Genomic DNA, 23,487 nt, shown 5'->3' with positions numbered 1-23,487 from the left:
AGTGTGCCTAATTCTAAAGCTGCTAGTGTTAACCCCTCCATTTTTGAAAGCACATGACCCTAGAGTTTCTGTTTTGATGAAGACATTCTTTCACTCCAATTTCTAGGTATTTCCTAATGCTTGGGAAACAGTGCCAGCAGGCTCTGGGGCTTCTGAGATATACGTGTTTATGTTGTGTTTCCCAATTACATGCTCCCTGGTAAGCTACACATGACAATGAAAAAATTCTGTTTTTAATGGAGACAAAATACTGCCACTATTAGACTAATGTATTTGTTTATTTCTTTTCTTTAGTTTCTTCCTTTTCTTCATCATCTTTGTCATCATTTGTGTAGGCTTTTTGACTGGGCTCAAGAAAGTGTGAATGAATAAAGGAATGAATAAATGAAGGGGGTGACTTCTTTAGCAAGACAATATGTTTAAAATTAGCCTATGAACAGAAAGTGGATTTTTCTAAATACCTTTCATATATAAGGGGTTCAGCCAAAAGTTCCTCTGTGGATAAGATGCTATGCCCTGCTGGACAGCTAGATCTTGAGGTTGGTGCCCAAAGGTAAAGAATAAAACTATAAAGTAGAAGAAGGAATAAATGTCACCCCTCTGGGTGGCAAAGGGGAGAGAAACTGGTAGATGGGCGTGGCCAGGCATGTGTCCCTCTCCCTGTTATAACTGAAGTACACCAGTTTTAAAAAGTATATAATCATGGAGCTCAGAGGAGAAACTAAGACCCATTTCCTATGATAACGTAATATAATAATAAGAGCTACATTTAAAGACCCAGGCACCGTGTCAAGTACTTCATATGTATGATTTCATTCAACCCTCACAAGGACCCTATTGTTATTTCTTTTAGCAGTCAAGGAAACTAAAGCTTAGGAAAAGCCTGTCATTGGCCCAAGTCCATATTATCTAGTTAACTGACAGATCTGAACCCAGATACAGTATTTTTAAAGAGCCCACACCCTTATCCACTGTACTCTAACATCACTTTCAGTAATAGTTTGATCTAGAATTCAGTTAATTTTTGCACAGGGCGGTGTAAATGATGTAGCCTGCTCTGTCTTATGGCTCTCTGATACGTTTCTTTAAATAGAGTGGAAAGGTCAAGTCATAATAAAAACGTGACATTAATGTTATCTCCAGGGGGGCTGGGTGCAAGACAGTAACAACTTACTAAGTTTGGGCTTTTGCATTGACCTATGTTAATGTGTGATTCCATGCTATTTTGCATGGCAAGGGAAGTTTCGCAGACTTCATTTGATTGCTAGATCAATGTGAAAATGCATTATCTGCCTGCCTCGAGCATGGCCGACTGTTGACCTCTCCAATTAAGTAGACTTGAGAATGAAAATTCAATTACAATGAACAAACGTTTCTTGAACACGTTCTATGTGCAGGTCCCTATGTCAGGCCCTGTGGGGAACATGCAGTTTTGTTTCTATCTTGAGTGCTTGCAAGCAAGTTGGAGGAGGTAGAAATACATGCATGGAGGACTACGGTGTAACATGCTATCTTACCTGATGAAGGCAGAGGAAAGGGAATTAATTAACGGTGAAGCTGGACGGTTTGTAGCCAGCCCCTGAAACAGGTGTTGCTGGTTCCTTGCCTTCTGTCCATTTCTCTTTGGGAACAGAACTACTTTTTATCCCTTGGAAAAGATGAGTCCACCTCCAGCTCAGTGGTAAATCTTGTTTGATTGAGCCTCTTTGTGACAATCTCTTGTCTCTTGTCAGAGATTAGTTTAGAGGTGGGGATGTGACTCAGTTCTGGCCAATGAAGCATGAAGGCAAGACTTTCTTACAGTAGAGACAGCTGTGTGGCTAAGGGCACAGACTCTGGACTGGACTGTCTGGTTTAAATTCCCAGCTCCACTACTTGTTAGCTGTGTGCCATTAGGACAGCTACTTACCCTTTCTGCCCTAATTTTCTTCATCTGTTCCATGAGGTTAATAACAATACATACCTAATAGGATTGTTGAAAGAATAAAAACTGGTTAATATCACAGGTCCTCAAATAACATCCTTTCGTTTAGTGTCCTTTTATTGTAACATTGATGAGATGCTGCTGTAAGAGCTTAATTCTTATTTATGTCAATTAGCCTATGGTAAATTGGTTTCCTTGGATGTCGTTTTGTTGCAGTTCCAAAAGCCTATCAAAAATGTTGAGTGAGGACTTACTGTATTTGTAAAGCAGTTAGAACGGTGCCTGGCGCACAATAAGTGTTATGTAAGTGTTCTTCTTCATCATCATCATCATCATCACCATCATTTTTTAAGAGGAGATACCAGAAATGATAGTCTGTTTTTATAACTCTGGACATTGATGTGTCTGGATGAGATTCTTGTAATTTCTATGGTGGCCTTGCACCCATGTGGGGGTCTGGGCTATGACGGAGATGGCAGAGAAAAGGAGAGAAGGACTTCAGTCTTCGATGAAACCACAGAGCCGCTGACTCAGCGTCAATCCTAGAGTCTACTCTGCCACTCGACTTTTTGTTACATGACATCATAACTCTCTGTGTTTAAGTATTCTCAGCCCGGGTCTTGTGTGACCACAGTCAGAGGCACAGCTGAACCTCCGAGAACCTTCCTGGTGTATGTCCTGTTGCTCCTCAGCCTGGGTATCCTGGGAAGCAGGCAACCACAGAGCAGCCCCTGACATCAGCTCCTGTCCAACGTGCTGCCACTGCCACTTATCTTCATCGTGGCGGGATGGTTTCATGAAAACTGAGATTCCCAAGATTTTCCTAAATGCAGAATATAATCTTCATCATCTTCTCAGGGGACTTGCTTTGAGGTCACTTTCAAATTTGAAAACACCATGGTAATATGATTGCCCCATAAAACACAGTCCCTTTGATTCTTAATAATACTATAGATATAGAATTAGAATAAGTTACTAAATTCCTCCACTGAAATAAATCCTACCCTGCATACTTTATACCATTTTTAGCAACATCTACTAAACACATACAAACTTCCAAAAATAAGGTGAAGAGGAGGAAAAACAAGTGTTAAGTATACATCCTCTGAGTGATTGTCAGATATTTATTCCCCGACACCCACTGTGTACATATATGGGTATTAAATCTGTGCTTCACTTTTTGTTGTTGTTGTTGGTTAGATCAGGATCTTTTATTACTTGTTTATTTAAATTGGCTAATCAGAATAAAAAAATTTTTAGTCTTTATCTAGAGGCTTGGGTTTCTTCTATTTAGAGGTTCGAACCTGGGCATCCACTCCTAGGAGGGGAAGCCCGCACCACTGTGAGGTGGGCTGAGGGATGACCCCTAATGGACAATCGCAGGGGCCTTGGCCTGCCACACCTCTCTGTCCCCAGATTTTGGCATGCGATGAAAAAAACCGTTTGTTAATTCTTCACTCCTGGCCTTGGATTTAAAAATAATGTTACCTGTGTGAGTTTGGGGAAAGCTTGGAGGAGCTAGTTGAAGAAGTCGACCCGAATCCCTTTCCTCCAAGACGGGATAGATGATCCAACACTGTTTCTAGAGCTCGGCCTAGCTTTACTCTTACTAGTAACCTCTCCTCAATCACCCACGTCATGGGGCAAATTACAAATTCATAAATATTACAGATCTTTGGAATTGCTCAAAGATTGGGAAAGAATACCGATTTTTTGAGTCCTTAAAAGTCATAGGTTTCATCTCTTATGACTACTTCTATAGACTGATAATGGCCTCTTAGGGCATCAGGCTAAGGAGGACTGTGAGGCCAAGTCACGGCTGGGCAGGAATGACTGTGGGGATTGATTATGAATGTCTGCACTGGGTGTGGGTGGAGACAGTGGCAATAGCCAAATTGTGTCTCTGCAATCCAGGGTTTACACAGTTTCTGCCTACCATGCTTGAAAGACAATTAGAACATTGTGAGACCTGATTCCATAATTCCAATTACACTGAACTTCAGGATACATTTATTTATTTAATCAATATACATCGATTGAAGACCTTTGATGCCTGACGCGGGCTCCTAGGTACCGAGGAACATTAAAAAACGAATTGGACTCGGATCCAACTCACAAAAAATTTAGTTCAAAGAAGAGAAAGATATGGGTTGTTTAGGGTATGAAGTGATAAAATGTTGCCAGAAAGGATTAGATAAGGGGAGGGATAGGAGATCCGTCGAAGGTGAGATGTGTGAGTGTGGACGGTGGTCAGCAGGGCATGCTGGTGAGGGTGTATTGGAACGGAGCCTTGCAGTGATGTGAGTCAGCCTGTTGGAATGGATAGCCTGTTGGAATGGATAGCTTGGTGTTTCAAACGGAGTGGCCAGAATGAGGGGAAGCACCAGTGTGGAAAGCTGAATGCTGTGGGTGAGTGACTGACAGATGAGAATCTGTGGTTGCTGTTTGTTCCGCTTCCCCTGACAGAGTGAGCAGGTTGCCTGTTGGGCTTCATTAGATTATCCTGCTGATGTGACATCCATTTTTATAAGGGTTTTCTGGGGGCCTGGGGAAAACTTGCTCTTTGGAAAGATTATCTTTCATCACCATTTGACGTGTGACATATAACAAATGTCTTAAAGTAAAGGAGAGTTCCCACCGGTCTGTCACACTGTACTCTTTATTGTTGACCTAAGAGGACTGACAAAGCTTCCGTCTGCATTTTCTTAACTATGTACAGAGTCATCAAATATTGCCAATGAAGAACACTCCTGACATCGAATTATTCCATTACATGAATAGGCAAAAAATCTTTAACACACTGTTGAACTAGGAATTAGCTATTGGTTTGTTGCAGATATTTGCAAAAATAGATTAAAACTGCAAATAGAAGATCCCTTCTAACATGGTCTATGTCATGTTGTACATATGCATACATATAAACATGAGGTAGGGTTTTGTTAACTGTCTTTTTTAAATACGTCAGAACTTGAAGCGATGCTTATGGCTTTACTAAAGTAAAAATAAACAGAAACCAAAAATTGTTTAAAAAATTGTTTTTCAACTACATGCAAAAAGCGATAAAGAGCCAGTCTAAGAAGCCACAAGAAATAGACTTGTCAACAAAATTAGGATGCACAGTTTAGAGTTAGAAAAAACAAACAAACAACTTTAAATAAATAAAGCTAATATACTTGTAAAATTCAGAATGCATGTTTGAAACAGGAGACATGAACTTGAATGTTGAGGGACTTCTCAGGCCTTCATTTTACTTATTGATCTTCTAAGCAAACCTAAAACAGAGAAGGTGATTCCATGACACCAAAAGCAATGAAGTCCTAGCAAGATCCAAAGCCATAGACGAGCCATGTGTTCATGTCTGCTCCTTCCCTCCTCTTCCCTCCCTCCTCCTCCCTTCTTCCTATTCCTGTGCCCTTCCCCGGAGATTTTATGGGCAGCCTTAGATCTATATTTACCCACTATATTTAGTAGGTTTGATTATGCATAGCCTAAATTCAGATCTGAGAGGATGATCTGGATTTTTATTCACTGAAAGAACTTTTTCTTTTTATAGATTTACTAGTGACCCGGTGCACAGAGTCGTGCACACTGAAAGGAAATTAATTAGAAGGTGGCCAGTGGGGCGGGATGGGTGAGAAGGGCCAGACATGCCCAGGAGCCAACCTCCCGTGGTCCCTCCCCTGCCAGCCACACCTGGGGCATCGCGCTGGCGTCATCACAGCTAGAAGGGTGTCTGCCGAGTGAGCAGGGTCCCTCTGCAGGTGGGCCCCTCAGCCTGGCCTGCGGGGATCGGGCCAATACGGGCCCTCCAACATCCCCTGAGGGGTCCCGGAGTGCACCCAGAGGGCACTCTGCAAAGTTGCTGTCGTACAGGGTGTGGAACACAAACAAAAGTGTGCAATAAACCAGATTCGGGGCCGACTGTGCCCCAGCAACAACATAACTCAGGGCTGAAGGAGGAATCGGGCTCCCTCCTCTCTGGTTCCAGGCTGCATCACCCGAGAACCGCCACTGCCAAGTCACTGCAGCTGGGCAGCTCCTGCGTCGAGCATCTGCCTCTTGGTGGTCAGTGAGTGTCACAGCAACCAGTTGGACAGACACTTAGCTCTTTATATATATAGATAGCAAAGGCTAATAGGCACCCACTTCTCTCTCTTCCTGCTACTCAATAGGCTAACTTTGCCCTCACTGTCCTCTTCCTGAAGGCTCTGCTTGTGCATCTGCCCACGAGGGTTCCTTTCCGACATCTGAGTCTCTACCAGTTAACCCCTCTTTGGAGAGGCCGCCCAGACCACTCAATGTAAATAACTCCACCTCCCATCTCTGGCCTTGCCGCTGTCTAGCATGTCATTCTGTTTGTTTCTGCTATCCCCTTATGTGGTTCTGTTTTGGGTAAGTTTCTATGTAATTGGAAAAGTTCTTTACATCTAGTAAATGTTAAACATGAGCAGAGCAAGGATGATAGGCCAGGCACAGAAACTCACTGGGGCAGAGACCCCCAGACGCCTAGCAAGGGGCAAACCGGGAAAACAAGAGCTTTGTCCTTGGAGTAACCTGTCCTCCTCTAAGCATGTCACTGGCCTTGCGGGTTGGACCCCTGATCTTTCATATCGCTGGTCAGGCAGTTTAGACCCCTGACCTTTTCCTTCTTAATGATAACATTAGAGGCCGGGCCTCAGTTGTATTTCAGCTCCAGGCCCAGAGAAGCATCAAAACCAGACGAGTGACGTGTAGCTGCTGCAGGACCAGCAACATTGACTAGTGACCCCCTGCCCTGGCTCCAACCCATCCGTGGAGCCCATGACCCTGAAAGAGCACACCGGGAAACGGATGAATATTCGATTAAAACCCTTCCCGGAGACCTCCCCTAAGATTTCCACCTGCAAGAGAGAGACAAATAGGCTCCGGACAAGGACCCAGTGTGTACTCTTCTCCCACAGGCACATATCCCCCACCTCTGAGGGACTCCAGGAGACTTGCAACCAGGGGAGCAATGGGCAGCGGCAGCTCATCCTGGTCTAACCCCTGAACCTGTCTCCAAGGTCCCCTTTTCTCTGAGTTCTCAGTGAGCCAAAGCAGCCCAGCCTAGGCTTTCCAGTTGCTTCTTCTGTGCCCTGCCTCGTTTCATTGTCTCAAGTCTATCATGGACCCAATACCCTTCAGCTCAGTGCTGTGTGGCCCTTCTCTTTGGATATCCCCATCTCCTGCGCCTTCTTCCTTAAATAAATTCAGTTTTTCTTTAATCACCATCTGAGATGGCTATTTAGCCTGCCCTCCCACCATGGATGTTAACCTTTTATTAAAATTTACCCTCTTTGGTGTATAGTTCTCTGAGTTTTGACAAATGCGTGTGACCATATACTGCCACCACTACGATCAAGATGTAGAAAAATGCCATCATTGTGAAAAATGTCCTGTTCCTCTTTATAGTAATGCTTCTCCCAACCCTAGCTTTGATCTGTTTTCTGAATCAAGCAGTGTTGCATTTTCCAGAATGTCAAATGAATGGGATCATATAATCTGCAGCCTTTTGAGTATGGCTTCTTTTATTCAGCATAATATTTTTGAGACTCATCTGTATTATTACATGTATCATTCCTTTTTTTAGAAAATTATTCCATTTTCTGGATGGACCACATTTTGTTTATTCATTCTCCAGCTGAGATACATTCTAGTCATTCCTATATTTTAATAATTACAAATAAAGCCGCAATAAACACTTAAATATAGTTTTCATTTCCTTTGTATAAATACCTAGGAGTAGGATTGCTGGGTCATATGGTAAGTGAACATTTAACTATATAAGAAACTGTCAAAATGCTTTCTGCTATGGCGGTGCCATATTGCATTTCTACTGGCAATGAATGTGAATCCTGCCAGCTCTCCACCTTCACCAGCACTTGTCAAAAATCGTCAGGACTTTTACTTTAGCCATTCTGCTAGGTGTGCTGTGGTATGTCATTATGGTTTTAACTTTCACTTCCCTAGTGACTAATGATGTTGAGCACCTTCTCATGTAATTTGCTATTATATCTTTTTGATAAAGTGTCTGGTCAAATCTTTTGCCTTCTGAAAAATTGTTTTTGTATTATTGGGCTTTTTTGAGAGTCTTATATCACTAATTCTTTTTATATTCTGGATACTAGCTTTTTCCAAATATGTGATTTCCAAATATTTTCACCCAATTTGTGACTTGTTTTTTTTTCATTCTATTGTAATATGCCTTTAAAAGATCACAAGTTGTAATTTTGATAAAGTACAATGTATTAATTTTTTTTTCTATTTATGAATTGTGTTTCTGGTCCCATATTTAAGAAATGTTCATTTAACCCAAGGTCACAAAGATTTTCTTTTATGTTTTCTTCCTAAAAGTATTATATATCTTTTTAGGTTTTACATTTTAATCTCTCATCTTTTTTGAGCTAATTTTTATAGATGGTGTGAAATATGGATGAAAGCTCACTTTTCATTGCACACAGATATCCACTCATTCCAGCACCAATTTTGAAAGACTCATTGAACTGCCTTTTCAACTTTGTTGAGAATCGATCGATACAGATGTTTGGTCTATTTGTGACCTCTGTTCCATCCATCTGTCTACATATCATCCTTTCACCAGTCTGAACTGCACTTCCTTGATTACGGTAGCTTTATATTAAGTCGTGAAATCAGGTTGATATGACTCTGTTTATCTTTTACAGGGGAGTCACATTTTTAAGCATCCTCATCTGCTTAATTAAATATGTCCGTCAGACTTGCTGCTGAGAGAGAGAAAAGGGGGGAAAGAAAGGCACCTGCCCTGCACTCAGCAGTCCATGTGTTCTGGCAGGGCATGGCCGCCGGGCATCTTTAACAAGCTCTCACTTTGCCCTGCGGCCACAGCGCTTCTGCCTTCATACAAAGCAGGTGCCGGCCAAAGCCAAACACAAGCCTTCTCTAGGTGGTTTTATGGTGAAAACCTTGTTCTCGTAACATGAAGTAGAACTGGGAGTCGAGTTTATATGGCTCCTGCATTCAAAAGGTGAGCTTTCTAAAACCCTCCAGGCACCTGTTTTCTTTTCCAAAATCAAAGTGATTCTGTTTGGAACGAACTACAAATCATTCCCATTTACCTTATTGAGAGAGTTGGAGAGCAGAGGGAAGGAAGGAAAGGGAGGAAGAAAGGAGGAAACTCACATTTATTGAGCACTAATGACTGGGACATGGGATGGGAATTCTTGCAGTCTGTCAAGTGAGGTTTGTGTTGTTTATCCCATCTTATAGATGAGAAAACTAAGGCCTAGGCAAGTTAAATGGTACTAGTCTGCTCTCTCCGGCCAAAACCCGTGTCCTTCCCTTTACATGGCAGGAGTATGTAAATGAGGGATGGGAGCGAGGACTCCTTCCCGGCCTCAGAATTAAAGATGAGATTCACATACTTAATTGGCGATGGATTTCAGAAATCATACCATGTGTAACAACTGGCACACCCCACACAAAACTTTAGCTTTGCCTGTTTTTTCTCCCTCCTCTGCCTCAAGGTCAAAATTTCATTTTCCCATCTCTGCCAAAGAATTCTTGTTTGGTTTCCTGAGTTCCCTCTTCTCTTTAAGGCTTTTCAGTGCTACAGAGACATAATGCTTTGAATAAAAGTCTTAGGGAGGCATTATAATACACGAGACAAGTCTCCTTTTAATAAGGAAGTAAAGAGTAACCATGTCCAGTGGTTTTATTTGTGTGGTTGATTTCATGTGTGGATTTTTAATGACCTCATACTGAATGGTTGTAAAGATAGGGAGTTTTCCCAGAAACATGTGTTGTAGCTGTCTCATTGTGGCAAGTTCTTTGTGTCAGACAAACTCTGCACATCTTCTAGAGAAGTATGTCCTGGCTTACATGACCTCAGAAAAAGTCTCAAAAATATACTTTAAATGGACTCATGTGTAAGCTGTAATTGGAATGCTACTACATAAAAATCATCCCTCAGCGGATGAAGGTCACAGGGGGTCACCCTTAAACTCTGCAGACGAGAAAAGCAAATGCCAGCAGAAGAGTGACCTTGCTTGAGGTCACACGGCTTGTTCCAGCTCAGCTGAACAAGCATTCACTTTGCGGAGCTCTCCAGAGCTCTCTGTTTTAGGGCCAGATTGTTAAATATTGGATTTTGTTTAATGCCACATAACATATTCATTTCGGGATCAGGAACAAAGTCTCCTCGGAGAGGAAGAGTAGAGGCTTGTTCTCCTCTTAGGGAAGAGGGAAGTATTCTGAACCTCTTTACCTGGTCATATGGTCAATTGAGATTTTGTACGCAGAGGTGTGAAATGGATGAAAACATTGCTTACCTGAAGAAAGGGTTCTTTAAGTCGAGGATGTTCCCAGATCTGAAGCCCGTCTGGTTTACCAGTGCCACGATCTGAATGTCATAGCTCTGTCTGTATGGCAAACACAAACACACACCTATCATCCACCAAGGCTGGTGAGCTACTCACATACACTTAGAGCATCTTCTACGCATACCCACTTCATGAGGGTTATAAGTGTACGTATTAATATTATATATGTCCAAGTGTATTTATTTAGATGCTATTAATGCTGTAGCAATTAAAGTCTTTATTTGTCAGAAGATTTTAATAGTTATAATTTCTTGATCTAAAAATTACAAAGGTAATGGTATTCTGAATGGTCAAAGTGATTTTTTTGACACACAAAAAAAGCTTTAGCAACATCAATGACAGAAATGACTTTAAGTAACAGATACACTTTATGGGTCACCATTGTACCAATACAATCTTAATCATGAAAGGATTGCCTAAATTAAAATAGCAACCTCACATAAAACAGCTAACAAATGTGATTGATTTTAAGAGACCTCAGATGAAGGCGCATACAAATTATAATAAGAGGAACGGCTGATAAAAACAAGTAATATGATATATTCTTGATGATTAACCTTGAAGGGACCTGTTTATAGGATTTTTATTAGTCATTCCCCCAAGAATATATGTATTTCTTCTGATTATAAGTGTTAAGTATTCACTGTAGAAAAAAATGAGAAAAATAAGAAAAAAAAATAAAATAACCCATAATGCCACTAGACAAAAATTCAGTTAACATTACAGAGCAATTCTCTTCTATGTTTTTTCTTGTATGTATTTATAGATGTAAATTTTTACCTAAAAGATGCTTAAAAAGACCTTCACACCTCCTTATTTTACTTAACATTAGCAAGTGGTTATTTTATAATTCTTAAAAATGTGTGTCTCAATAGCATAATGTAGATATCGCATGATCTAATATAATAATAGAAGAGTATGCAAATTAGCTGGGACACCATAAATGCCATGACTGATCTACAAGCAGCTGAGACCTACAGGAGGGCGGGGCAGCGAGCTATCAGCAGGGAGAGCTACAGGAGGGCGGGGCAGCATGCTACAGAGTGTCCGAGAGCTACCAATGGCGGTGGGCGGGGTGGCCAGCTGAGGCAAGTGGCAGTGAGCTACTCACGCATGGATTCGTGCGCAGGGCTACTAGTTTATTTAATAATTCCCCATTGCTAAATATTTATATCTTTATAATCAGATATTACTCATAGTAACACAAATCCAGTTTTATGACAGAAATTCTGCTGCACAGGACATTCTTGTAATACAGCTCTGTGTCCTATCTATGCCTATTTGCTTGGAATAAACTCCTAGATGTACACTCACCAGGCTAACGCACATAGATGTATTTAAGGTTCCCAGTACCTACTGTTAGAATGTCTTCAATTACTTCCTCACTGACAAAGTATGACAGTGTTAATTTCATTACACCTTTTCCAATTCTTAATATTTAAATGTTTGGGGTTAAAATATTATTCATTATTTAATTAAAATTTCCTTAATTACGAGGTTTCCTTTTTCAATTCCAGATATTAGTGAGTGATATAAATTCTTCCATCCTCACTCCCACCTTGTCATTGCTGATAGTGACGTGAGTAGGCTTAAATATAATGTCAGATCCTGTGTGGCCAGTACCTCAACTTTTAGATTTTATTGGGGCCAAACAAAATAAGAGGAAAATATAGCCATACATTTTTTTTTTGCAAAAAAATCAATTATGTCCTTTGATCCTGTTTCAATTTATCTAGTTGACTCAGCACTTCTTTGTTTTAAGATGTTTCTGCCAGGAGGCCTACAGTTAGTTCCCTACTGTGATACTTGGTGGCAGATTTGAGGTGAACCAGACGTTGGAACAATGAGCTCCTTAGGAGAGGCGCAGCCCTTGCTGGAATCACAGAAAGGCTGAGCGATCAGCCTGGTGAAGAACTCAGGGAGGGCCCTGGCTGGTGTGGTCCAGTTGGTTGGGCATCATCTCGGGCACTAGCTGGTTAGATTCTGGTCAGGGCACATGCCTCTCGATGCCGGTAGGTGGCGTGCAGTAGGCAGCCAATTGGTGCTTTTTTTCTCTCTCTTCCTCTCCTTTCCCCTCTCTAAAAAACCCCAAATCAGTAAAATATCTAAAAAAAAAAAAGTCAGGGAGGGACACACCTATACATTTTGCCAAATGAAAGATACCTCCTTAACAATATTTGAAATAATTAATATAGAACTCCGAGGTATGTGCAAATGTGTATGCTTATGGATGCACATGGGAGTCAGATTTGTCACAACTAAGAACTGAATGTTCCTGTTGTGGTTGGGAAGAACAGTCAGTAAAGGTTTGCCTTAGGGTCTTTAGCAAGGCTCTTCTCAGAATACCAGGTATGATCCGTTACAGTCCTTTTCAGTCACATTGTCCTTTATAGTCACTTTTCACAGCCCACTCTTCTTCCTTACCCAGGATCTAAGTCCCACCTTCCCTAACGGAAGAAAAAGAAAGCTTCTGGTCACCTCATGGCATGCCATGGCTCAGTTTGGTCAGTGAAAGCTGAGATTTGTCCTCAAAACCCTTCGATGAGTGTGTGTGTGATGGGGGGGGGGAAGGGGGGATGGTGGTGGTGGTTAGGGAGTGAGCAGGGGGATGGTTAGGTTCACTGATTTGATAGTGATTCACTAACCAAGGGAAATCACTTAACATTTTAGGAAAATAATGCACTTTTCTATCCCAGGAATAGTGTCATGCTAGTGCAAAGATACCCAGGAGGCCAAGTGTAAGCCCCCAAATTAATGTGCGATAATTAAATAACCAGTAATGGATAATCTTCTAAAACTATCCGTAAATAGGGCCTTAAATAATTATCAATTCTTCTGAACCTATTATTTGGCAATGTGTATTAAAAACAAACAGATAAAATATCCTAGTTCTTTGCCATTTTAAATCTTACAAAGACAGCTCTGGCCAGGTGGCTCAGTTGGGTGGAGCTTGTCCCATACACCAAAAGGATGTGGGTTCAAATCCTGGGTCAGAACACATGATATATAGGTTTTGGGTTTGATCGGTGGTCGGGGCGTGTATGGGAGGCAACTAATTGATGTTTCTCTCTCACATTGACCTCTATCTCCTCCCTCCCTCCCTCTCTCTCTAAAAGCAATAAAAATATATCCTCAGGTGAGGATTAAAAAAATACATATATATGTAAATCTTATGGAGACAGAGCAAGTGACATAAGTGGGGACATAACTAGTTCAAGGTTTGACTACAAAAATCATCACTTTATATACGAATATTTCTTTTGTAATATTCCACAAGAATTAAAAACTTGGGAACATAAGTGGAATATGTCTTTTCTGGAAAATGTGGTAATTCATGATAATTTCATCTTAGAGAAAACAGAAGGTGCAAGAGTGAGACAGCATAGGGCTGACCATCAAAGAAGAAGGGGATGGAGAAGAGAAGGTGTGGGAAGTGTGGGGGGAAATGGCCAAGTCACTTGAGGAGTTACTGATAAAGGAAAGAAAGAGCACCTCAGCCACAGGCATGGACTCTAGGTCAGTGTTCTTCAACGGGGCGTGAGTGTGCCCCGAGAGGATATAGAACAACACGCTGGGGTAGGGAAGAAAATACTGGACAGTTATCTTTAATTTTTCCAGTTAGTTGTTACTGTGAATTGAATTGTGTCCTGTCAAAATATATGCTTACATCCTAACCCCAATTGCCTGTCAATATGGTCTAATTTGGAAATAGGATCTTTGCACCTGTAATGAAGTTTAAATGAGGTCATACTGGAGTAGGATGTGCCCCAAATACAATGACTGGTGTCCCCATGAGAGGAGAGCCCTGGCCAGTGCGGCTCAGTTGGTTTGCATTTGTCCGGTGCACCAAAGGGGTGCCACTTTGATTCCCACTCAGGGCACATACCTGAGTTGTGGGCTGGATCCCTGGTGGGGGATGAGAGGGAGACAGCTGTTCAATGGTTTGCTCTCACATCAATGTTTTGTTTTCTCTTTCTCCTTCTCCTTCCTCTCTCTCAAAGAATCAATGAAAATCAGAAGAAAAGAAGAAGGAGAAGGAGAAGAAGGAGAAGAAGGAGGAGAAGGAGGAAGGGGAGGAAGAGGAGGAAGAGGAGGAGGAGGAGGAGGAAGAAGGAAGAAGGAAGAAGAAGAAGAAGAAGAAGAAGAAGAAGAGGAGGAGGAGGAGGAGGAGGAGGAGGAGGAGGAGGAGGAGGAGGAGGAGGAGGAGGAAACACATAAAGGTACATACAGGAAAGAAGGCCAAGTACAGACAGGCAGAGACTGGAAGGAACAGAAAGGGTTGTCGGGCACTACCAAAAGCTGAAAATCACAGAAAACCTTCTTGCCCAGAGCCTCCAGAGGGAGTATGGACCTGCTGACATTTTGATTGCAGACTTCCAGGCTCCAGAAGTGCAAGAAAATAAATGTCTGTTGTTTGAAGCCAACTGGTTTGTAGTAATTTGTCCCACCAGCCCTAGGAAACTAAGGCATTTGTTTACCAAATACTTGTTGAACACTAGTGAATTTACTGGGTAGATGCAGGATTCTAATCATCAGCTAAGAGCTAAGCTATCGGTCATGTTCACACAGTTTCTCAGGTTCTGCAAAAGTAAGACTCTGTTTGTACCTTAAATAATGTGGTTTAACATTACTAAGTAATACTAATCATGTGCTGGGAGATTCTCAGTAACATTATAGAACAAAGAAATGTCACTTAAAACTATACCAGCACACACTACAACTTTACAGTGCCTTACGGTGCACAATAATTCCTTCTGATGCAGCTGTCCAAATATACAGCTATCTTAGGTGCAGTCCAAGGTAGACCATTCGGAGGGGCACTTGAAGCTTTCAAAAGCTTTAATAGTTTGATCAGCATTTCTTTTAATTCTGTAAATCACAAAATTCACCAAACGCTCTGCAAACCAAATCCCCTGGCAAACCTGGGTACAGAGTCCTTCACAGGGATCTCAAACCCATAAAGTATGTTTCAGAACATTCTGGCACAGGATAGGTGGCTGAGTTACACCCAACAATCAGCCTACATTTAATTTTCAGTTCATTCTTTTTATTCCTGGTTTTGTATATCTTATATACATTATATGAGTTTCTATATGTGTGTATATAGAGACATGTTTATGCATGTGTATATTAGTATAATATCCATCTATATAGAGAGCTTAGGTTGGTGCTTTCTATTATTATCGTAGAACATATACATAATTAAAAGAGAAATATTAGTACACTTGGGAAGCACATACATGAAGTGTTTTTACTCATCGGTCCACATGATCAAAAAATGTTGGAGGCCATATCTGTAAACTTTAGGGATATAAATTTCATAAAGTTCATAAAAAACAAGTTCTACTTTATTGTCCAGAGCAATAAAATGAGTGACAGCTCAAGAATGATGGCAGGTTGTCAAAAATAAAATGCTAACAATACAATCACAAATGGTGGGGGTTGGGGGGAAGAAAAGGTCAGTCATTGTCACACCTGTGTGGTTGCAGAGGGAGTTCTCCCAGGAGGTCAGCGTTTAAAAGATTATTTGACAATAAGCGAGGGGAGAGCCTATCCAAGGCAGAACAAAGACATAGCACCTTACTGAGAAAATAGTGTGAAAACACAGACATCCAGAAAGCGCTGAAGTCTGTAGAAATACCCAGAAAAACAATAATTATAAAACAAAAAATCTGATGAGATACAATGAGAGTAAGAAAGAGACTAAGGAAAGAGGAAGTGGATACAACTAAGACATACTGTGGACCTACTATGTGTTAATTACTATTTTCTCTCCTTCAGTATTTGCGAAAGCCTAGTGAGATAATTATTATAAATTCTACATTACAGATGATGAGGTCAGGAAACTGGGGTGCTAGTACTAAAGAAACTAGACAGGACCAAGACACATGAGACCCCAAAACCTGGCCTCATTCACTACAAGGCAACTGGTCTAGTGAGATAAAGGACTTCCTCCCACCCTCCTTCCTTTCTTCCTCCTGCAAAGTAGTATATGCCCAGGACATTTTACGGTCTCCTTTCAATTGCACCGGACTAAGTTCTTAATAAGAAAGGGATCATCTGCTTCTGAGTCCTTCATTCAGGTGTTTACTCCACAATATTGCAGAGTCTCTGGAATGTAATAAGTGAAGAGGGATACACTACAGAGTAAGACTCGGGCCCTTTTTTTGGGAAGGTCACTTATAGGCAAAAACAGCAAGCAACAGTGGTGCAACAGCAAGGGATAGAGAACTGTGGGAGCCCTGGGAGTCATGAGGCAAGTGTGCAAGGTAAATAGTTTGCTTCCTTCTTACTATTAGGAAAACAAAGGAGAAAAGGGTAGAAAAATATGATTGATAATGCAACCCAAGATATGTCAGAAAAGAAGTAATGAAAGAATAAGATGACTTAAAATTACTTACCTAATTATACCCTAAGGTACCTTAGAAACATAAATATTTGAAAGCAAAAGATTGTTAATACTGGTTTGCACAAAGCAGAAAAGGCCAAGTCCAAAACTCCAGGCAGATGTTGGCAGCTGCTACTGAGCACTTTTTTTTTTTTAGAACTGGTCATTAAACAGATGGTTTATAAGGATTTTGGAAGAAAGTGGTAACTTCCATGATGAACATGGCACAAATCAGCATTTCCCACGTTTCCTCCTGGAAGCTACCCAAAAGCAAGGAGAAGAGAAATATACTGTAAACCGCAGACTTCATTTTCTGTAAAATCAGGAGAAAGATATAATCTGCTGTCTCCAACGTATGTGCAAGGCCTGTAAAAGCACCTGCGATTGGTTGTAAGCCACACAAAACAAAAAATACAGAAATGCAAAGAAGGGCAGGAGAGCTCAGGGACAGCACATCTCAGAAAATGCTTGCAATAACAAACTCCCTGACAGCAAAGAGCATTTTCTGAAATGCAAAAGCTTAATTCCTCCTTAAAAAGCTTGTGGCAAAGGGGGTCAAAAAAGGGAAGCATGTTCTGAAGTTTACCCTTGACTGCACCCATCCTGTAGAAGACGGAATCATGGATGCTGCTTTTTTGAGCAGTTTCTTCAGGAGAGAATCAAAGTGAATGAAAAAAGCTGGGAATAAAGGTGGAAAGAAGCAAGAGCAAGATCACTGTAACTTCTGAGGTGCCTATTTCCAAAAGGTATTTGAAATATCTCACCAAAAAATATTTGCAGAAGAATAATCTCCATGACTGGCTGTACAAAGTTGCTAAAAGCAAAGAGAGTTATGGACTGCGTTACTTCCAGATTAACTAGGACGAAGAAGAGGAAGATGATGATTAAAACTCACTTACCTGACACATTTTGTATGAGTTCTTGAATAAAACTTGAGAATCAAAAAGAAAAAGCTTGATTCCTTATTTGTAATATCTTCTGCAGGAACTGGGGTAAAGAAGACTTTGCCAGAAATGCTCTTAGAACTAAACATGTGGAACGATCTAAAGACTCACAGAGGAGCCATATTTGCAGGAAGCAGAAAGACTCGGTGGCAGCACAGAACGAGAGAGTGTGAGTGAGAAAGACAGATAGCATGAAGACAATCACATCTTTCTCTACCACAGGAACTTCTTTCTTGTAAATTGCTGTTCAGAAGTGTCCTTTTAACTGGATGATGAACAACCATAACATTCATACAAAGATATTATTAGAAAACAAGTAGAAAAAGAGCAAGCAAAATTTACTAACAGATATAAAACACACATCAGGTAAATGATGTCTTGGGACAAATAAAATACGTGAGCAGATATTTTCTTATGAATTTTTAAAACCACATTTAAGCCCTCACTCTCTGTAGGAAGCAGTAATAACCTTTGTGGAAGAAGATCATGACATGGAAAGGCAATAACTCAATGAAGAGAAGGAACTATCTCAAAGTACTGATATGGAAATATATTTGAGACGTACTATTGAGAAAATGAAGATGTGTAAAACATATACAGAATGTTACCAGTGAGTTATAAAAGCAGGGAAAATAAGTTTCACTAAAAACTAATAAGAACATCATCCAATTAGCTTTATTTCCCTTTTTGGCAGGGTTATTGGACTGGGCCATGAGGGTGAAGCCAGAGATTAAGCTTATCCTGAGATCACATTCAACAAAAGTCAGGTCATCTTTCTTTCCGGACTGGATGGAGGATGTGGGCTGGACCTGAGTCCAGGTGGCTGCATTTGAGCTACTTCCATAACCAAATTCAAAGGGTGCAGACTAGGCTATTCAAATTTTGAAGAAAGAGTACATCCTTGGCCTCTTTCTGCTTAATAATTTTTGAATAAAAATTTGCCTATTAAATTTGAAAATCACACAAAAGAATTTTAAAAGTAAATAAAATAATCCATTGGCTCTAGTAAGGAACTAAAAATAACATGATAAATGCATGAGTGGAATAAATACAAGAATTGAGCTCTAGCCTGTCTGGCTCAGTGGATACAGCACCAGCCTGTGGACTGAGGGGTCCCGGGTTCAATTCTGTCCAAAGACACATGCCCGGGTTGCGGGGGCCATGCAGGAGGCAGCCGATCAACGATTCTCTCTCATCATGGATGTTCTTATCTCTCTCTCCCTCTCCCTTCCTCTCTTAAATCATTAAAGAACTATATTAAATATATATATATGAAATGGAACCAAAGCTGACAAAAATCAGCTGCACACTAATATAACCTAAAATTAGAGCATATAAAAATAATTTTTGTTTTAATTGACTAAACACTCAAGTAAAATGGCCCCTAGACTTAATTTAAGCTTTAATCACATTATTATAAGTACAGTACTCAAAATGGCAGTGTTTGCTGTCACTCCGTACCCACCACTCATCAGAACACATATGCTGTCCTGTATTTAGTTTTAGTGAAATATTTTAAAGCAGACAATGATAACCTGGATATTTCCAGAGGAGTGGACTTAGAATTTCAGACTATTTCAAAGTCACTCTTATAGAAGGAAGGAGTCGAGGATGTTAGCGTGAAGATAGAGATGGAAAGGATATTTCATAAAACGCTCCAAATATTTGAACAACTGCCATTGGAAGGTTGGAATAGACCATTTTCTAAAAATTCAGAGACATAAGTAAGATCAATTAGTAGAATTTATAGGAAGTAAGATATAGGATCAACAGTAATAATAGTTTTGTAATAATTAGAGATATCTAAAGTTTAAGACAGCAATAGCCTAAGACTGTATGAAAAGTTACCTAACCTTATCAATAAATGCAAACCAAAACAACCAGATGCAACTTAAAAAATTATTTTTGGGGCTATTAGATTAGCAAAAACCATAGAGAATGACAACATTCAGTCTAGGGAAACATGTGGAGAAATGAGCAGGCTTAGCCATTGCCGGTGTGAGCGGCAACTGGTAGAATTTGCCAGACTGTAACAAGTACGTACTTGTTAATCCAGCGTTTTCATTTCTAGGCATCTCATTTAGAAATATTCACGGGCAAGCTATATGTTCAAGAATATTTAGTGCAAACTTTTTCATAATAGCAAAGAAAGCAAGCTAAATATCAATCATGGATTGAAGAATAACATTCTGGTATATCCATGCCCCAGACTATTATGCATCTATTAAAAGAACAAAGCAAATCTATCTGTACAAATTCAGGACTTAGTACTAAGGGAAATCTTAAGTTTCAGATTGCTAGTGCAATCTCCTTATAAAACAACAACAACCAACCCACAAGGAGTTACTTGTTGGCACACGCACAGTAAGCCACCTCCAAGGAAACAGACAATGGGTCACATCTGGAGAGTGGGGCAAATGGTGGGAGCATAGGGGGGCTGGAGACACTTTTGTGGTTTTGAATTCACATATGAGCATGTTAGGTTTTTGTAATTAAAGAAATAAAGAGCCTCATCAGTATGGCTCAGTAGTTGAGCATTAACCTATGAACGAGGAGGTCACAGTTCGATTCCCGGTCCAGGTACTTGCCAGGCTTGCAGGCTCCATCCCCAGTGTGGGGCATGCAGGAGGCAGCTGATCAATGGTTTTCTCTTACTATTTATGTTTCTATCTCTCTCCCCCTCTCCCTTCTTCTCTGAAATCAATAAAAAAATATTTTTTTAATAAATAAATAAAGACTTTTAAAAGTGGAAGGGTTGATTCGGGAGGTGGTGAGTTCTCTGCTCCTGGACTGCTCAAGCACAGGGCCAAGGAAGGGGGGTTGGTAGGGAGGGAAGACAGTTGAATGAGATGACCTCTGAGTACCCTTAATATCCTGAGAGTCCTCGACCCAGTCTGCTACTCCTCTCTCCTCTAATGCACCCAGGAGAAGCTCCAACAAGGCAAAAAGAAAACAGAGTATATTAAAAATGAGATAAATCCAAGTAATTACTGCAGAGACCTTGTGAAATCCATGACCAGCAGGAAGCAGCCAGTCCTGCCTGATACACCATACACTGCTCCTGCAATGCCGATTGGTTTTGTTGCACTAAATTTGGGCTGAGTGGCTGGACAGGTGTAAGTGAGGCCAGGAAGCTGACGTGGGATTTAAGGCACTTGGTAATTCAAGCCTTTGGCAAGAGTTCCCATGAGTTGGTGGATTTCCTTCTTTCCTCCACGTGCAGGTGGAGAACATGGCCCTTGGTTACCCGAAGCTCCTCTTCTTTGCCACACGCAGTGCAGTTGACATCTGCCCTGCCAGTTTTGAGGCAGAGGGTACCCTGTGACATTCAGCCAGGCCTTTGGAAAGTTGCTATTTCTCAGTGCTGGAGTCTCAGGGGCCTGCCAGCTTTTTCCTGCTCCCACCCACAAGCAGCGGTGGGATCCGGTCTGTACTTTCCTGCTTACCGTTTATTGGCTACGAACAGCACTCTCCCTGAGAGGGTTTCCCCTTCCTTGGCAAAGAGAGGAGTCTGAAGAAGGCACCGCACCTGGTACCAGTGGGTCAGAGGCTCGGTTGGGGCTGTGGACAGCCAAACTGTTACCCTGTAGGGCAAGAAAAGAGTTGAACGCCAATTATCTTCCAGGCCTATATTAATGGATTAGAGGCCCAGTGCATGAAATTCGTGCACTGGTAGGGTCCCTAGTGGCTGCCGGCCAGGGCCTCCCTCCCTTACCCCCGGCCAGCCTGTCCCCTGGTTGAACTCCCAGAAGAACTCCGGTTGAGGGGACAATTTGCACACTACTCTTTTATTATATAGGATTGGATTGGGGACTTAGGTTGATAGATAATTTTCATTGTTTTTGACTTATGGAACGCTTTTAAGATAATGATAGCTCAATTTATTGAGCAGTTATTATGTGCTGTGTGTACTGTCCCAGGAGCTTTATGTATATTAGCCCATTAAATCTACACAACAACCCTATGGGTAAGCCCGGAGAGGTTAAAGGACTTGCCTAACGTCACACAGAGGGCAAGTGGAGAGCCAGGCTTCCCATCCATTGACATATTTCTGAATCTAAGTTCATGAGAAACCCAAAAAGTAACAGAGTTAAATTGGGAACTGATTTAAGAAGTTTGGAGTCTGGGCTCTTAATGACTCATGCCAACTTGTTCAGGGGTCCTGATGAAGATTCTGGAAGCAAGAAAGTACTGGAGCCCTAGCCAATATGGCTCGGTTAGTTGGGCATTATCCTGTGCACCAAAAGTCCCCTGTAAGCGTACATGCCCAGGTTGGGTTGAGGGCTCGATCTCTGGCAGGGGGCATTCAGGAGGCAGCCAATCGATGTTTCTCTTTCACATCAATGTCTGTTTGTCTGTCTGTCTCTCTCTAAAAATTAGTAAAAATCCAAAAAGGGAAAACTACTGGAGTGCATGACCTCTACCTCCCTTCCGGCTTAGATATCCTGTGTGTGTGTGTGTGTGTGTGTGTGTGCGCGCGCGCGCGCATGCGCACACACACACGAAGTAGTATTTAAATTGAGGTTCTTCATTTCAGATGAAGACGTGAGAACATCTTGCTGTGCTCTGAGCACCGCAGCCACTTGCCGTGGAGCTGGCAGTGATGTTGGCTTATAGGGAGTATGTGCATGTTAAGCGTGCGGTAAATTTTCAGTGTATATTTTGACTTAAAGATTTGGGGGACAAATCAACACTAATAAAAGAGAAAAATGGTAATTGGCGTACGACGATACCCTTTTCATTGGCTAATCAGGGCTATATGCAAATTAACTGCCAACTAAGATTGGCAGTTAACTGTCAACAAGATGGCGGTTAATTTGCATATGTAGGCACAATGCAGGGAGGCGAAAGGGAAAGCAGGAAGAAGCCCCCAGCCATGATCAGAGAATCAGGTGCCTTTTCCGCCCTGGCCAGTGATAGCAGGAAGTAGGGGTGGAGCCAGCGATGGGAGCTGGACATGGTCGAAGCTGGCAGTCCCGGGAGCTAGGGGTCCCTTGCCTGGGCCTAAAGCGAAGCCCACGATCGTGGGGCCACTGCAGCTGTGGGTCCCCGCTGCCCGGGCCCGACGCCTAGGCCAGAGGCGTCAGGCCTGGGCAAGGGGCCGATCCTGCGATTGGAGGGTGATGGGGGTCGACGCCTGAGGGCTCCCAATATGTGAGAGGGGGCAGGCTGGGCTGAGGGACACTCCCCCCCCACACACACACCCAGTGCACGAATTTCGTGCACCGGGCCCCTAGTTTTATATAAGTTACTAAGTAGTATAAACCGCTTTTATACCAAAATGTATTTAGCTACGTTACAAAGTAGAATGCAAATGTTCTATAGCTGTTAAAGATAACGCTTTTAACTTCAAAGAAATTTCCCGCTGGGAGCAGGCCACTTAAAGCTTATCGCCATTATCTTCTCAGGATAAGATTCATTTACTTGGGATATTTACTGGGGGAAAGTCTTAGGGAAAAATGTATGGAATCTTTGAATGGACATGCTTATGTGGTGTAGGAATGACTTGCACCTCATTTTCTTTCTCTCTGCCAGCCCAGGCAAGGCTTCCAGGGACCCCCTTCTCCCCGAACCCTAAACTTTATCACAGATTCCTGGGCCCTTCTTTTTCAGCAGGTGCAAAGACAAGCCCGGATGGTGTGATAAGGGGTAAAGGAGGGGGCACTGTGAAGGGTTCCCTTTTGTCTGGTCATGTGACTCAAAGCAAATCTCTTTGCTGGCTGGAGCACTGGAGCAAGCCCAGGAAGAGGGCTGGGAAGTCAGGAGAGCAAAGATGTGGGGTGTGGGAGTGGCGACGCCTTTACAAGGAGCCCCAAGCCCTAACAGTCAATTTGTAGGTGGTTTTTATCCTCTTTT

General features: G+C 41.8%; 1 protein-coding gene and 1 pseudogene across 2 annotated transcripts in view; one reads left to right on the top strand and one right to left on the bottom strand.

Moving 5' to 3' along the window:
* Window positions 1-4,563: 4,563 nt before the first annotated feature.
* LOC132211947 (histone-arginine methyltransferase CARM1-like) overlaps window positions 4,564-23,487 on the bottom strand; it is a 233,885-nt gene continuing 214,961 nt past the window's right edge. Inside the window, exons 11-13 of one of the 2 annotated variants that reach the window (XM_059656785.1) lie at window positions 21,078-21,215; window positions 10,249-10,338; window positions 4,564-5,196 (exon numbers count right to left, since the gene is read on the bottom strand). In XM_059656785.1, the coding sequence (XP_059512768.1) occupies window positions 5,187-5,196; window positions 10,249-10,338; window positions 21,078-21,215 (238 nt within the window). In that variant the 3' untranslated portion in view covers window positions 4,564-5,186. Of the gene's footprint in view, window positions 5,197-10,244; window positions 10,339-21,077; window positions 21,216-23,487 lie in introns of those variants that run through there. The other variant, XM_059656786.1, reaches the window with a different exon arrangement.
* On the top strand, window positions 17,218-17,575 carry LOC132212656 (large ribosomal subunit protein eL22-like; annotated as a pseudogene).

The sequence above is a fragment of the Myotis daubentonii genome, chromosome 11, assembly GCF_963259705.1.
Source record: "Myotis daubentonii chromosome 11, mMyoDau2.1, whole genome shotgun sequence".
In the NCBI taxonomy this organism is placed as follows: Eukaryota; Metazoa; Chordata; class Mammalia; order Chiroptera; family Vespertilionidae; genus Myotis; species Myotis daubentonii.
The sequence above is the reverse complement of the archived record's forward strand: the minus strand, read 5'-3'. Positions and strand labels throughout refer to the sequence as shown.